This window comes from Ictidomys tridecemlineatus, chromosome 15, assembly GCF_052094955.1.
Source record: "Ictidomys tridecemlineatus isolate mIctTri1 chromosome 15, mIctTri1.hap1, whole genome shotgun sequence".
In the NCBI taxonomy this organism is placed as follows: Eukaryota; Metazoa; Chordata; class Mammalia; order Rodentia; family Sciuridae; genus Ictidomys; species Ictidomys tridecemlineatus.
Genome location: NC_135491.1, coordinates 56,578,347 through 56,593,931, shown reverse-complemented (window position 1 = coordinate 56,593,931; position 15,585 = coordinate 56,578,347). Strand labels below are relative to the sequence as shown.

Below are 15,585 nucleotides of genomic sequence, written 5' to 3'. Positions count from 1 at the left end.
GGCAGATAAATGAATCATGGGGAGTCTGTCAATCCCTGGAGCCACGGCACAGCCTTCCAGCTTCTCTGTGGGTCTTGAGTTCTCCATGGGCACCCTCCCTAGGCACCTTGCTCTTGGGGTCTGTAACCGTGGGTACTGGGAACTCTTTCTACAGGAATTCATGAATATGCAACAATGAACCCTACTGGTATGTATAGTTATGCTGCACCACCAGTAAAAACTTAAAAACATAAACAAAGAAATTCAGATTGTGAATGATCAAAACAATAAAAACAAAATCAAGAACAGATACCTAGTCTCCATTCACCCTCTTGAAATGTAAGATAAGTGTCTTTATATCATCATGCTAACTCCTGTGTCATTTAGTACAGTCTGATATCTAGTTAAACTTCATTTTCTCTAATAATTATGAAATTCATATAGGAAAGCTGAAAGAATTTTGCAGCAAGAATCCCGTGTTCGCCAACTAGACCATACCATGCCATTTTACCATACCATTTAGTGTACCTCTCTTTTGAATACCACGCATTCTGCATCTTATCTTTTGGTGCATGCCAAAGAGTTACACTTATTTTAATGTTGCTTTAAAGGGAGAGGTGGTCAGCGAGCGAGCACGTTACATCACATGGAAGAGGTCTCTCAGCCTGGCTTAAGCAGCCCCTGCACGTATTGGTGAAGAGCAGAGACTTTGAAATCTCAAAGAGCCAACACAAAGCTCGGCTCTGCTGTTAACCAGCCGTGTGGCTTCAGATGGGCTGCCTGTCCCTCCAAGGCTCGTTGCCTCCTTGGCATTGGGAGATGTCCCTTGTGGGGTGGCCACAGGAACTGAATGAAGGAAATGGGAAGTGCTGAGCACGCTGCTGGGCAAACAGGCGGACACGGCCCCTGCTCTGCAGCCCAGGCCGTCAATACGCCTCCAGTTCCCCACACAGTGCCTTATAGGGAGCAGAGGTTGAATGTGTGTGTGTGTGTGTGTTTGCCAGAACTGGATTGATTTCAGAGATGTGACATGGACAGAGGGGAAGACACTGGGCTTCAAAGGCCCAAGGACACAAGAAAGTCAGTTCAAGAGACAACAGGAGAGCAGAGAATAAGACAAAGACACAGAAATCCCAGGCTGCAGCAGGAAGGTTTATATCAGGTTAAGTGATGGAGCTGGATTCACCAGGGCCAGAACCTGTTCCCTGGCCCCACCCAACTCCTCACAGACTTCCCTGGCCCCTCTGCCCAGAGCCTGCCTCCAAGCCTCAGAAGCTGATGTGCTTGTGCACAGAGCACAGGGCAGGCTGGGTGTGCTGGAGAATTCACACCCAGGCCCAAGGCTGCTGGGGGGTGAATACTGAGCAGTGTACAAATCCCTGCACCTGCCCTGTGGGCAGGGTAAGTCGAGAGTGGCTTCACAACACTTGCTGGAGCTTCCCCTTGAGACTGGAGTCTCCACATGGTCGAGGGCTGGAACCTGAGCTTCTTGCCCGGCTCCTACCCCTCCTGTCTCACTTCCTTACAGGTCTCCCCTCCCCCTTCTAAATGAACTCTCTGTGTTCGAGTTCTTGCTGAAGGTCTGCTTCTGGGGGAAGCCAAGGAACCGAAGTGGGTTTACATTTTTGTCAGCCACAGAATCTCTTCTCCAAGAAGCATTCATTCTAAACCTGCGTCTAATGTCCTATTTGTGAAGGTGGAGGTGTTTGTGGGCCAGAGCACTTCCTCCCTGTGCCCTGTCCCCACTCCCCAGCACTCACTGGGGACACCACCTATGTGTTCCTGCATGGCTCTAATGAGCTCAGCTTATCAGGTACAGGCGGAGCTGTTGAGGAGAAGAGGGAAGACTCAAAGAATAAGGCGAATGAATGAAAATCATTTGCACAGAGAGGAAAACGTGTTGCTTCAGGGGTGTAGACAAAAAAGAAAACCAGATTTTTGCAAGGCAGAGCAATTGTTCTGTAAGAAATCCCTGGAGGTTTGGGGGTCGTACACACTGTGACATTAGTCACCTATCACACTTGCAGAGGCAGTGGCTTTGTGGAGTCCAGGTAGTGGGTGCACATAAGGGTCACAAGGCGATCCTCAGTGTGAAGGCATCATGGCCCTTGGAGGCTGCAACATCAGAAAGGGTGCAGGGGCCCATGGTGGCTGCACCTTACTTACGGGGCCATTCAGCAACTCTGGGAAGGACTCTTGGGAAAGCCACCCAGCAAGAAACTGCGGGCTGACTGTGAGACTGAAGGAAACTATACTAGGGACACAGAATTAAAACGCCACCTTCGGCTCAGGGGCAGTTGAAGTTCATAGCGATTGCCAGGATGTTGGATCATAAATTTCTGATTTCTAATAGCAACAGATTTCCAAGTCACCCTCATCTCCCACATGGCCCACCACAATCCCTCCCCTCCCTTCTACTGGTCCCACTCATTCCCTGGGGAGCCTCCGCTGCTCCCTTGTGGAAACCCCTACGTTCCAGGGCCTCCCCGGGAAGCTGGCCTCTCGCCCCCTCCACCATCTGCCTTGCTTAGGACGCTGGGTCCCCAGGCGCTGCCCCCTCAGGCTCTCCTCCCTGCCCACCGCAGGCCTCCCCTGCAGTTCCCTTTGCCAAGACGTGTGTACCCAGGCCTTGCACGCCGTCCCTGTCTCACCCTCCCAGCTCTCTCTCTCACCATCCCTAGCAGCCCCACCAGCTGTGCAGACACCCCCACCTCCAGCCCAGGTCCTGCCACCGGCTCCTGCTCTCATGTCACCGTGCTCTGTCTTCACAGCCCTCTTAATTCTCTAATTCTCTTGCTTATTTGCTTATTCATGAGAACGAGTGTCGGTCACCTCAGTAGAACCTGAGCGCTGCTGTCCACTTGCTCACAGCCACAGTCGCCCAGGCCCAGCACAGGCTCTGGTGTGTAACAGGCCGTCCATTTTATTTAATAAAAGAATTAGTAGACTAATTACACCAGCCGTTAAGATCATTCATTCAAGTAACTGCCAGTGTTCAAATTTCAGGTTCACCCGAAAATAACTCACAGGTTAAAATGTGCTTCTCCAGGCTGACTGCCCAATGGGGGGAAAACGTATTGGCAAATGGTCAATTAAATTTACAGGAAGACAATATTTTGGACTAAGCTCCTGCACCTGGTCCAACAGACCAGACCAAAGACAGTGAGTCATGTTCATGCCACACGATCGCCATCAACCTTAAGATGCCACTGTTTTCAAACACATAAATGGCCACCAGGCTTCAGGGGCACAGTCGCCAAGCCAGCAGGTCACAGCAACCCTGCAAGGCATGTGACTTTGACATGCCCACTCATTTAGTGTCATTAAATGCCCACTCATTTAGCCTTTTCTGTATTCACTGCCAACCCTTTCTGCCGGCTCCGCAGGACGCCTGGCTACTTCCTAGGTGGGATGCCACCTGATTTAAGAATCTTCAATAACAACCAACCCCATCGCTAAACTCAACCTGTTGAAATTCTGTTTCTGAGACAAGTCAACAGGGGGACTGTGGCCAGGTTCACAGGGACTACATCTTTCCAGCACAGTTGTTCTGATTTGTGCAAAGGTGTTTCTGGATCTGGGGAGGGTGACTGGATTCTCTTGATCTGGTCAGAGAGCTGACCCAGTGGAATTGCTAGACCTAGACATTTGGAAAAGGAGGATCTCAGTGAAGACACATGTCAACACTGCTGTCCTGGGGGCCCTGTCTGGCTGGTCACCTGGCCATTGTGTCTCAGGAACAGAATCCATTTGGTAACCGAGGGCACCCAACCATGTCATGCAGCATGTCTCCCACCACGCAGATCTCCAGGTCGCCAGACTCGGAGCTGTTGTGCTGTCTGCACACGTGCCCACTCTGCCTTTTGGATGATCTTTTGAACTTTTTTTCTCACCTAAATCCTTCTGGCCTCTTGTGTACAGAAGTCCAGGCCAGTTTCAGCTGGTCACCGGCCAGCCTGGCCTGCGCGCGGGTCTCTTAGTTGAAAGCGTGCTTTCCCACCTGTCACTCCTCTGACTTACCTTGCCAACATCCCTGGGGAAGGGCTGTCTCTGGTTCTCTGGAATTAGAATGGGCGACACCACAATGGACCTCCTCTGTCTTGGGACAGGAGAAGTTCTTGCAAATTTAAATATATCCTGAAAAAGAAAAGGAAACCAACGGATTAAAATCTCCCACAGAAAAGGCACAGCCCTTGGCCTTGAGAGCAGGCTCCTCTGTTGTACCAGTACATGGCTGAACCCTGCCGATTCAACTCCTTGGCATGCCAAGGGCACAGATAGAACGAGGCTCGTGGTTCACGGTAGCTGTCACTGAGCTACGATACCTGCCCGAGATCCCTCCCTTCATAGCACACTCCTGATCCTCAGTGGTTGTGTCTCCATTCTCAATCCACTGAAGAAGGGGACCGTTCACCTGGGTGGAACTGCACTGATTGACTCTTCCCATGACCACCTGAAGGGTCCTTAGACTCCCAAGTGGACAGGGACCAAGGGGCAGTCATAGGGTTCCAAGCCACGGCAGGTGCCAGGCAGCTGCGCAGCCCAGGCTTCTTCAAAGGTCGGCGCTATTGGAGAGCAGAGGCTAGAATGTGCTCCCCAAGTGGCATCTCCCAGCCTAGCGCTGTCGGTAGCCCACCTTTTTAATTAAACACATGTGTTTAAAAAAGGGAATCTTATATAATTATTTTAGATCAAGCACCAGTATCACATTATATAAAAAGAAGAAAACATAAAAATAAGTACACTGGAGACCGACAGATATGAAAAAAGTTGAGCCAGAAACCTCTGCATATGGAAAGAGAGCTTTCTTGTTAGAAGGAGCAAAGAAGGGTCTGGATGGTACTACAGGGACATCAGCACCTAGCACAGGCTTTCTCCCCGACCCCAGCAGAAGACTGAAAGAGAGCTGAATAGAGTATCATGTTCAAAATGTAAACACAGCGTACTAAATATAGTTTTCTTCCATATCACTACAAGTAAGCACGTCAAACTTTAGGCAAGTTTCTATCAAAGTCACATGGTAAAAAATAACTCCATGCCATCATTATCCCCTGGCCCCATAGGAGTCTCTGTGTGTGAGTGTGTGTATGTGTGGGTGTGTGTGCACACTATAGTTTTAAAAGAAAATTTACTTTTAAAAAATCCAAGATCAGCTAGGTCTCTGGACGCTTCTATAAATAGTCCCTCTTTTGATTCTGCTGGAGCATAAACTAGACACTTTCTCGTGGAAGCAATTGAGCAACATTATTTTTTGAGAGCCTTGCAAACGCGCACATCCTTTACTTTGTAATTTCACTTGAGAATACATCCAAATGATCAACTCCAAAGAACAGAACTGTGTGCAGAAAGATGCTGAGTGACACATAATTTATAAGGGGCAAAAGTGAAAAACGATCTAAGTGTTCAATGCAGAGACGAGGTCTCTCGCAAAAGACCCCCGAGCCAATCATAAACCTCCTTAATCAGTGAAGAGACTTCAGAGAGATCATATGACCCTCCAATGCACCCAACTGGAGAGAGAAGGTAGAGGATAAAATATGTAGGAACATAGAGAACACAGTACTGGACACACTGTCCTACGTTAATGGTACGTGGTATAGAAAAAGAAAACCTCAGTGACCCCCAAGGTCAAGACTGGTCTCTAAGAAAGCAATAGATGTGCGATGGGCAAGCAGAGGCAGACAGATGGGCATCTGTACACAGAAGGCAGGAAAAGAGCAGGGAGGGTAAAACCAGCACAGGGCTGGGCTGGGGCTCAGCGGTAGAGCGCTCACCTAGAGGTGCAAGGCCCTGGGTTCCATCCTCAGCACCACATAAAAATAAATAAAAAGATAAAGGGATTGACAACTACAACTAAAAAAATAAACAAGCATAAAAGAAAAAGCACAGAAGGTAGAAACAGAGAAACAGAGAAGACGATGGGAAACGAGTGGGCTGTATGCACCCTAAACTGCTGTGCAGCCAGTGTCAGATCCTACTGGGATATCCACGGTGGAGAGAGAGTGGGAAACACGTGCAACACGCAAGGCTCGTTTACAGCTGAGAAATCACGAGCCTTGGATGAGGGAGTGTCTGGGAGTGTCTGGGAGGGCACTTGGAGAGATCTGAGTCCTGTGCGAATGCAGGGAGCCACCAGGCCCCACTCGCTGCCCATGGGAACAGGGAGATGACCTGTACACTCCGGGCTTGTTCTCAAAGGGCTTGCTTACGTTCCCCCTGCGGGTGAGGGATCTTTTGTCCTCATGGGCCAGAGCCCCGTATCCACCTCTGCTGTCCTTGCCACCCACCAGGCCCCCTCCCAGTCCACTGGCCCACCGCTCACAGTACCCCAGGAGTGAGCGACAAGCACAGGGAGTCAGCCTGAATCTGCAGTGCCAAGAAGAGGAGGGGGCTCCAAGCCATGGGAAGGTCCTCTGGCCCTGACAGGCTGTGGGGCGGTGACTGATCCAGAGAGGCTCCCTGTGCATGCAGCTGAGTCACCAGGGTGTGCACCTGGGACTGTGGCTGGTGCAGGACCCTCTGCCTCCACCCACTCTGACCTTCTTCCCACATAGTGGGCAGAACCTCGGACACTGAATTTCAGGTCCGTGGTTCTGCCTGCCTGATTTGTGTGTGTGTCTGTCACTGCATGTTTGCTGACACGCATGCTCCTGAGGTGTCTGCTGGGATCAGCTCGGTGCTGATGCATCTGTCTGTGTGCTTGGAAGCCATGCACCTCTGTGTGATGGGAGTCGACTAGGAGCATCAAACCTGATTTGACTGACAGCCACGGGCCATAGGCAGACCCAGGTGCCACCATGCTCACCAGCGTCACTTTAGAGAGCACAGTCCACACCATGCTCACCAGCGTCACTTTAGAGAGCACAGTCCACACCCACATATGTTTCTCATTTCATTCTAGAACCCAGAGCACAGCAAATCCCCCTTTTCCCTCACTTGCTGGAATGGAAGGGAAAGTGCCCGTGGGCATGGCCAGTGCTCTCCAAAGAACTGCACAAAAGCAATGGATGGGACTTAACATAGGAGACGGGAGGGAGGAAGTGGGGGTGACCACTGCGTCCCTCTTAGGAGTGAGTCACTCTCTGTGGGAGGCCTAAAGCCAGATCTAAGCACACCTGCCTACACGCAGCCACTTCCGGATTTCCAGATTCACTAGATGCATGCGGACATGAAATATTCTCTCACATCAAACACAAACTTTCACACGTCTATGGGCTTACACACACCCAGGTACATACACCAGAATCCTCTTATAGGGTCTCACCCACACGACCACCTGCATAGGCAGCAGACCCACATCCCATGCCCACAACACCCATCACACCTTCCCACACACTTCCTACAACACACAACCCAATAAACATGGCCACTCGGCCACAGGAGAGTCACATGCACACAGAGGTGAGCAGAAGAGAGATTGCTGGGGACACCTTTGCCACCAGCCGTGTCATCCTCCCTGAGCCTCTGCTCTCTCTGGATAGTGATCCCTCTGAGTGCTGGAGCCTGGACCACCTAGAGGCCAGCAGCAGCCGCTGACCGTCTTGCTCCAGGCACAGGACAGGGCTTTCCAGAGGCTACTGCAGAAGTGGACCCCACCGGAACAGCCCCCGTCTCCCTGGCCTTCATCCTCCGATCTCATGAATTTGGGTTTATAGCCTCACCTGTTTTCTCCATTCCCCAAGCTCAGGAGGAACTGGACGCTACCTAGAGGTGTCCCATTGTACAGTTTCCAAGAAGATATGAGAAATACAGGGAGACCTGAAATTGTGAGGGACAGAAAAGGGGCCGGGGGGATGGGGGAGGGTCAGAGTCATGGGGAGGAGGGAGGCAGGAGTAGAGAAAGAGCATGAAAAGGGACCAGATTTATATTTATTGATTAATTCATTCATCAGTGTCTTCAAAAAATACCTACTGTGCCCTTCTTGAGGCACCGGGAGGGGCAGAGTGTGACGGAACAAGCCGTCCTCTGTGCTCAGGGAGCCTGCGCTCCAGAGTCGGGGGTGTGGCACTCAGAGAAGACAGGGACACACAGCTCAGGAGCCCCTGTGGAGAGGACCCGGCAGAGTGCAGGGGAGATGTGCTGACCTCAGGATGGGGCCCAGAAGGGCCGAGAAGGAGGCTTGGAGGACGGAGGAGGAGGAGCCCGTGGGCCTCAGGAGGAGGGTGAGCAGAGGCAGGTCCCAGCTCCAGTGGGGCAGCACTGGCCTGAGCAGAGTGCTGGGAGGGCAGGAGGCAGCAGGCCCGGGGAGGGGGCGGGACACCCTGGACAGCTGTGTCCACTGTGCAGCCAGCTCTGCTCTCACCGTGCTCGAGGTGCGTGTGAGCCATGGGAAGGCTGAGAACAGAGGATGATGGAGCCCTGACCACAAGGAAAAATCGTGACCGCTGAGTGGTCAGACGGAAAGCCGGAGCCAAGCGAGCACTTCTTGCTCTCCCCAACCCCGACCCCAGGAACACCCGGGCCTCCCCAGCCGTGAAGCTGAGCATGGGATGAGCAGAAAGGGAAGGGCGGGCTCCCCTGCTGGAGCCTTCTCCCCCTCACATTTTAAAAGTATTATTGAAGCATCATTTAAATACCATAGAATCCACCTGCTTGAAATGTGCAAATGATCCTAATGGTTATTAGGAAATTCCCACAGTTGCCCAATCATCGCAGCTAATTTTAGAACATTTCTACCACCCTGAAAGAAACCTCCTGCCCATTCGCCACCCCTGCCCTGCTCACCCACCCTGGCCACCTGAGTCCCCTGCTGGCCGCGTGCCTGCATCTGCCCTGGGCATTCAGAAGACATTATGATCTCTGTTTTCACCGACTGGGCCTCTTTTCACTGCTGACGTGGGGACTGTGAAACAGGAAGGGAAGCAGCAAAACCCACGACTGGTAGGCTATGGGGCCCGCGAAGGCCTCCAGGTGGGACCGCGCTCCAGGGAGCATTGCCTCCTGCAAGCACGAGGCTCCTCCTCGCCTGGCCTCTGCCCGCACCTTCCTGCCCTCCTCCCCGCTGCCCAGCACACCTCCTGCTTGAGGAACTGTGAGTCACAGTCTGTTTCCAGAGAGTCCTCCTGTGACCCCTGTCAAGGTGCAGAGTGAACTAACTGGGCAAGGTGTCCCCGGACTCAAGGAGAATGGCGAGACGGCTGCTCTGGACTGACACCGAAGGCTGGGACCTAGTCCAGGTCTTGGTCGTCACTGCTCGCTCCCACGGTACCCAGCTGAGGACAACAACCCCCTCCCGCCCCCCGACGAGAATCTCCACACCTGAACATAGAGCAGGAGCAGCCGGGACCTTCACAGCCCAACACTCAGGCAGGCAGGCGAGACATGGCCGGGACGCCCAGGCCCTCTGGCTTCCTGGTCCCTGTCTTTGTGTTACATAATAAGCCAGAGAAAAACCACACAAGTCCCACGAGAAGCCCCCGCTTCACTCCTTCATTCCCAAGTTTCAGGCGAAGCTGTCGGCTGAGAGGAGCGATTTTAATATGGCCAAGCCCTGCAGAAGCTGGAACACTGGGGCAGAAGGGAGATTCCAGAGGTCACCAGGCCTCCGTGGAGAGCCTCGCGTGTCTAGGTAAAAAGGCCACACTTGTCCCCAAGGCAGTGGGAGCCACCGGTGTTTCCATACACAGTTGTGATGCTTTTTGGGTTTGACTTGAAGGAACCAAGTCCGTAGGAGACTCTGAGGCTCATTGTCCAGCCTCAAGACTCAAGGTGACATCAGTGGCTTCCTTGACCTTCCTAACCCTGCACTGACCTGGCATCCTCCCAAGTCTGCCCAAGGAAACGCTGTCGGGTACTTGTCCCATACCAGGCACCCTGCATTCTCCCTGCATCCAGTCAGCACCTTGCAAGGAGAACCACGGTGCTGTGTTCCTGAGGTCCATAATTAGATACAGAGAATGACAAACCCCCAAATAGTGAGCCCTGGTAAAAGGGAGTGAAAAAGAAATCCTCTCCCAAGATTTCTTCTCATCCTTTCCCAGTGGGAAGACAGGCCCTGGGGAAAAACAGCCTTCCCAGCCTAGACTGGCAGGCTCCAGGAAGAAGCCAAAGTGTTGGCCCTTCCCCAAATAAGTCCTTTCTCAAGAAAAGTACAATGATACCGCAGAGGGACAGCACAAATACTGACCACTGACGCAACACCCTCCATCTGGCCCACTGACCACTGACCGCACACTGTCCATTAGACACACTCTGGCATTAACTGAGTCACCTCTCAGTATAACCTATATAAGTCCAGTCTCCTCCTCTGTTCATTGGTCATTTTCCAACAGGAGATGGGTCCATCAGAACCACGACTCCATCTGTGAAGTTCGAGTCTGGCCCTGTCTTCTTGTGCAGTCACCATGGATGTAAGATTCTCCTCCAAAGCCACTTAGCTCCTCAGCCTCAGTGACTCCAGAGCCGCCATGCTATGAACACTGGGCTCTACCTGCCCTAGGGCTGCTGGTGGCCACCACCCTGGCAGGCCCGTAGGGGACTCCTTAGACTAGTTAACCCAGGACACTGGAGAGTTATGGCTTAATGTTGTGAAGGAGAGACAGCACATCCTAGCCAGTCCCTGGCTAACCAGAGCAGCTACCTGTACTCAGGGGACAGCTTAATTGTCTACAAATTTCTGCAAATGAATGGACAGCATAAGCCCATCTGCAATGTATTGCATTCTTGCAGCTGAGCTCATCGTGCTTGGAAGTTGCTAGGGGGGATTCTGGCTACTCTGTTCACATTTTGTATGCAATCAAATGCTGCTTCAGCCAGCTTTGCTATACCCGGGGCAGGATTTAAAGTTTGCTTTATTGCCTCCTGGGGCTGAAGTTTTTCTACTTAAGGAAGAAAGGATCAACAAATACCAAACTTTTTGCATCAAATTTAGGAGCCTGGAGAGCTAAGATGCTCAGCTAATTTCATTTCCAACTCTCCATTTTCCCAGTGTTCTGGAGGCCAAATGTCAGCCAAGCTGAGTCATTACTGTAGATTTATTTACTGGACGGAGTTAAGCCGACAGTAAAACGGAATGACATGGAGATTGCCCCCATGAGTCCCACATAGCATTTCATGGAGGGGGTTATGGAACACATTTACAGGTGGGGGACAGGGACGAGGAGGGCTGGTGGGCTCATGGGATGGCATGAGGTCAGATTGCTGTTGTAGACACTGCCACACACTTTTCCAGGGCAGCTGGCATGTGACAGGAAGGAATGGGTATGAGCCCAGGATCCCATCTCCATTCAGGTGTGCTTTCTAGAAGCCATCACCAGCAATGTCAAAACCAGATTCTTGAATAATGACAGTCATCATCCGAGACCAATCCAAAATCAAAATGACCCTGCCTGGGAGATGCAATCACCAAACGTCAGAGTGCTGAGCGCCCAGTAGGAATAGGCTCCCAATGACATGGGCATGACCCTTGTTTCCAGTGTGTACGTGAGGGTACAAGAGAAGTTGCTTTGGCCAGAAGTTTCTTGTCAATGTTGAAAAGAAGCTCAGATTTCGTCAGGGGAGTTTGAAATGTGGCTGGTGGCTCCAGAAGCCCTCCTTCCTGCATCCAGCAAGATCTTCTAACGGTCCATCCCTCCCCCATTAACAGGGCACATGTGTCCCTGTGGCAGACGATGAAGTCTCCAGTGCTGGGAAGGCAGGAGGACCCAGCACATCTCACAGATCATTGTAAGAATTAGGGAGATCAGGTAACGGCCTTGGCATGGTGCCTTGGTTATCTGACCTATCCCATAATCACGCCTGGTGAGTAAGTGAACAGGTGCCTGGCATTCTACCCTGACCTCCCCTTTGATGTAGGAATACTCTCTAGAACAGCAGCTTGATTCTTTCATCCTGGGATGTCAATGCCTTGCCAAGCCACCAAATCTATAGAACCATTTTAGAAATGTCTTTTTCTTCAGCTGAAATCTCCTTGGGGATCTTGGGTGTGCTTTCTGGAGTTGCCTGCGAGAGGTCCGTCCCTTCCACAGGTGAAGAGTGTTGCTCCTTCAGGTCGGTCAGCTGCTGCCCCTGCACGCCCCACCCCCACGCTCGTCCTTCCTTTCTCTCCTCTGTGCTGTGGACACGGGTTCCCAGAACCACTGACTCAGACACAGATCCTTCACGCCTCCCTCTTCAGCACTAAGTTATAAGTTGCTCCTCCTACCATGAATTTCCTGCTCAAATATCCCTATATCATCTTAGCAATCTAATATGCCAAATGTAAAGCTGGTAAATATTTTTAAAAAGCAAGATACATGATGTTCATGAGGCTCTTAAATGAGTGCCTTTTTGCTTCAAATGCAGATTGTTTTTTTTCCAAAAACTAATGAGACTACCTATGATAGCCTTTTTGATGTATTCATGTTCTTTACTAAGTAATTTAACTGCTAGGGCTCTTCCACAAGGAAACAATCAGTGCATGCACACAGAATCCACTCAGAATGGTGTCTGCTAGAATATTATGGGTAAAGGAGAAATGAAAGGAAGTAACCACATTACCCCTCAAGAGGAAGAGATGAAGGCTTAAAGACCCTTGCTTTTGTTATTTCTTCTAACTTCCAACACATAAAGACCTAAACCACATTTGCTTCTCTAAAACAAACCACACACAAAAAAACCAACACGTGTCCACATGCCACGAGGAAACAGCTTTCTAACCACTCCAAGCTTCTTCCTCCATCCCGCTCTGTTGATGTCTCTCAATCTCTCCTGCTTGCTCTGGAATGGGTGGAGTCACAAGACAGGCAAAGCCAGAACGTCTGCACCCTCCCAACAGCAAGGTTGGTGTGCTATTGGCTTATGGTTTGCTAGAGTTATTGAATTATGCTTAATTAATGAAGACATGAAGACTGAGAGATCGAGAAGACCCAGATGTAGATAAAATGAGAAAGCAAAGTGCAGCGCTTTGCAGTCACTAGCCCCAAAGGAACAAAGCCCTGCAACTCTGGAAAACTCTTTTCTTCAAATTCCATTTTACCAAAGTTAAGTGTGTTTAAGCACTTTGATATTTGAGGAATAGGAGCTGTCTACTTCCTTCATAGAATGCAGTGGCCAAGACCCAGATCTGGGCTTAACATACATGAGATGAAGCAAAGCAAGACCGGGCACCTCAGCTGTCAGCTGTGACAGGTTCCTGTAACGTTCCTTTTCTTCTTTTGCTTTTTAGCTTTTGAGATTTCATAAAACTATGTAACAGGGAGAAGGGGCTGCTTTTGTGAGTCCTGGTTGAGGTCCAGGTGCAATGACCTATTGACAAGGTCACAGGCTTTCATAATAGACTACATACAGCAAGTATGAGGCTCTTAAATGAGTGCCTTTTTGCTTCAAATGCAGATTGTTTTTTTTCCAAAAACTAATGAGACTAGTCTCTGGGTCCCGTCTTACCTGCATTCTCCAGCCCTGAGTGAAATGCCCAAAGGATGATATGGTCTTGCCACTGCCCGTGCTCACCCCTCCCTTGCCCTGGGCCAGCCTCAGCACTGGACTTGCACAACACCACGCAGTTCTTCCCAATACTCTGCAACTCCTGCCCATGCCAGCCAAGCCCCTGCCAGCCTCGGGGCACAATGTGATTCCCCAACACGCCCGGCTCTCCCTCCCAGTCGTTTGGTTCTTGCATCCTGAACATTCCTTGTGTATTCCTCAAATGGCTCCCTGCAGGGAAGGCTTCCCTGACCCACTGCTCTAAGTTCAATACCCTTCCTTCCCTCTAGATCTCCCCTGGACACTGGGCGTCTTCCTATCATGATCCTATAATACTATGTTCTCAAAAGGGAGGTGCTTTTTACTCTCTCCCCGGGACTATACCCATACTGAAGGCAGTTTCTACTTCTTCTCATTTCTGCATATGTTTAGGCCTTTACTTAGGCACCCAATAGGTTTTATTGACAGCCTTCCTGAGACCAGGCCTGGTGGTCTCTGCTGAGGAAAGAGCACCCTGGGAAAGGCCCGAGCTGCCCGGAGCTTCCCATTTGAACTGAAGACAAGGCAGTCAAACAAGTCATCGCCAAGAGCTCCGCCTTCCAAGTGGCACAGACCCATGCGATGGACACAGAGCGAGGCTCCAACACTGGGGCCGGCGATGGGCTTGGGAGGAGGGGTGATCCGGACGTGTTTGCCCAGCATCTGTGCAGGTCACCCCCTGGGCCATGCAGCAGGACCCACTGCTTCCTCCAGAAACGGCAGTGAGGTTCAGATGGGAGGGAGAGGACTTCACCCAGAAAAGGGCAGGGCAGGGCTCCCGCCTGCAGCAGAAGGAGAGGAGGCAAGGGGCAGAAGGTGACCAAAGGCCAGCAGGGCTGCCACAGGCAGGGCAAGACACGGAGAATCACTGGAGGGCAGGAGAGGCCAGGCTTCGCGGGCACCTGGGGCCGCTGAGTCCAGATGGATGGAAGGGCTGTGATCAAGCCTGGGGTCTGGTCTGGTCCTTGGTGGTCCCTGTCAGCCCCCCCCCCCGCCCCCCCCCCCCCGGGAGCCTTTGTTTCCTGCTCCTTTTGGTACTTGATCTGACTCCGTATTTGAAAAGTTGAACTTAAAATGAGAACACAAATACAATGGCAACAAATAATGACTCTACCTCTTCTACCATTTTTTTTCCCCTAAGACATCGACTTGTGTGTGTTTGAGCTGCTACTTAAAAAATGAAACCAGAGCACAGGATTTGGATGGAAATTTTCCAGCCACGTGTCTGCGACACAGCGGCCTCTGAAATCTTCCATGAAGCTTGTGGGAGCAATAACAACACAAATCAGGACTTTTTTGCTGGTTTTGTTGGAGGTGAAAAATGTTTTAAACATGTTTGGATTCTTTAGTCAGAAGTCCATTCAGCCACGTGTGATGGTGATGGGAATATAATGGATACAATTTCCCTCTATCTGCTCTGCCATTGATAAAATATTCATGTTAAATAGCTACTTCTGAACACCTGGAGGCATCTTGCCGCCTTTTACAGATGAGCTTGTTTTTCTAATACACACATGCACTCCTGCCTGCGCAGCTGTGAGAATCTGAGTAGGATTCTAGATGGGAGAACACGGACCCAGGGTCCGCACCACTCTTGTCTGTGTGAGCTCATAAATGTGCAACGGGCCTCGGAAGAAAGCCTTGTTAGAAACTTGCCTTGGAAAAACAATTCTGTGCAATGCAGGGGGTGCTCTGGGGGCCTGCCACGTGCTGTCCCCGTGGGGCTCCATAACAACCGACACTTGACTCGCTGCAGGCACCTCAGACTCTACGGGCCGGGGCTTCATCCAGAGCACCATCCCCACCACCCACCCCTCGGCTTGTGCCAAAGCCACAGGCCTTTCTTTATTCAGCTGAGAGGTCCCACACTGGCCTCTTAGGGTTGGGACCTGGGTTTCCACTCTACTGCATCTCCAGCAGGTTGCCAGATCGTACGGATTTCACCTGGGGAATATCCCCCGGGATCCCTCTTTTCCTTCCCTATGATCCCACATCCTGCCCTGATCATTGCTTTTACCTGTTCCACTGCACCCCACCTGAGGGCTCTTCATGACTGGGTAGTAGAACCACATTCTTGACAGTCGACCTTGACATTCTTAGTCTGGGCTTTCCAGAAGCCAGACCCTGGGATAAGGGTTTGAGAGCAAGTGATTTATTTGGTACCC

At 51.1% G+C, this 15,585-nt stretch overlaps 1 protein-coding gene across 1 annotated transcript in view; it reads right to left on the bottom strand.

Moving 5' to 3' along the window:
- Cdh13 (cadherin 13) overlaps positions 1-15,585 on the bottom strand; it is an 854,075-nt gene that overhangs the window by 446,091 nt on the left and 392,399 nt on the right. The window contains exon 4 of the mRNA XM_078032736.1: positions 4,000-4,116. Coding sequence (XP_077888862.1) covers positions 4,000-4,116 — 117 coding nt within the window. The remainder of the gene's footprint in view (positions 1-3,999; positions 4,117-15,585) is intronic.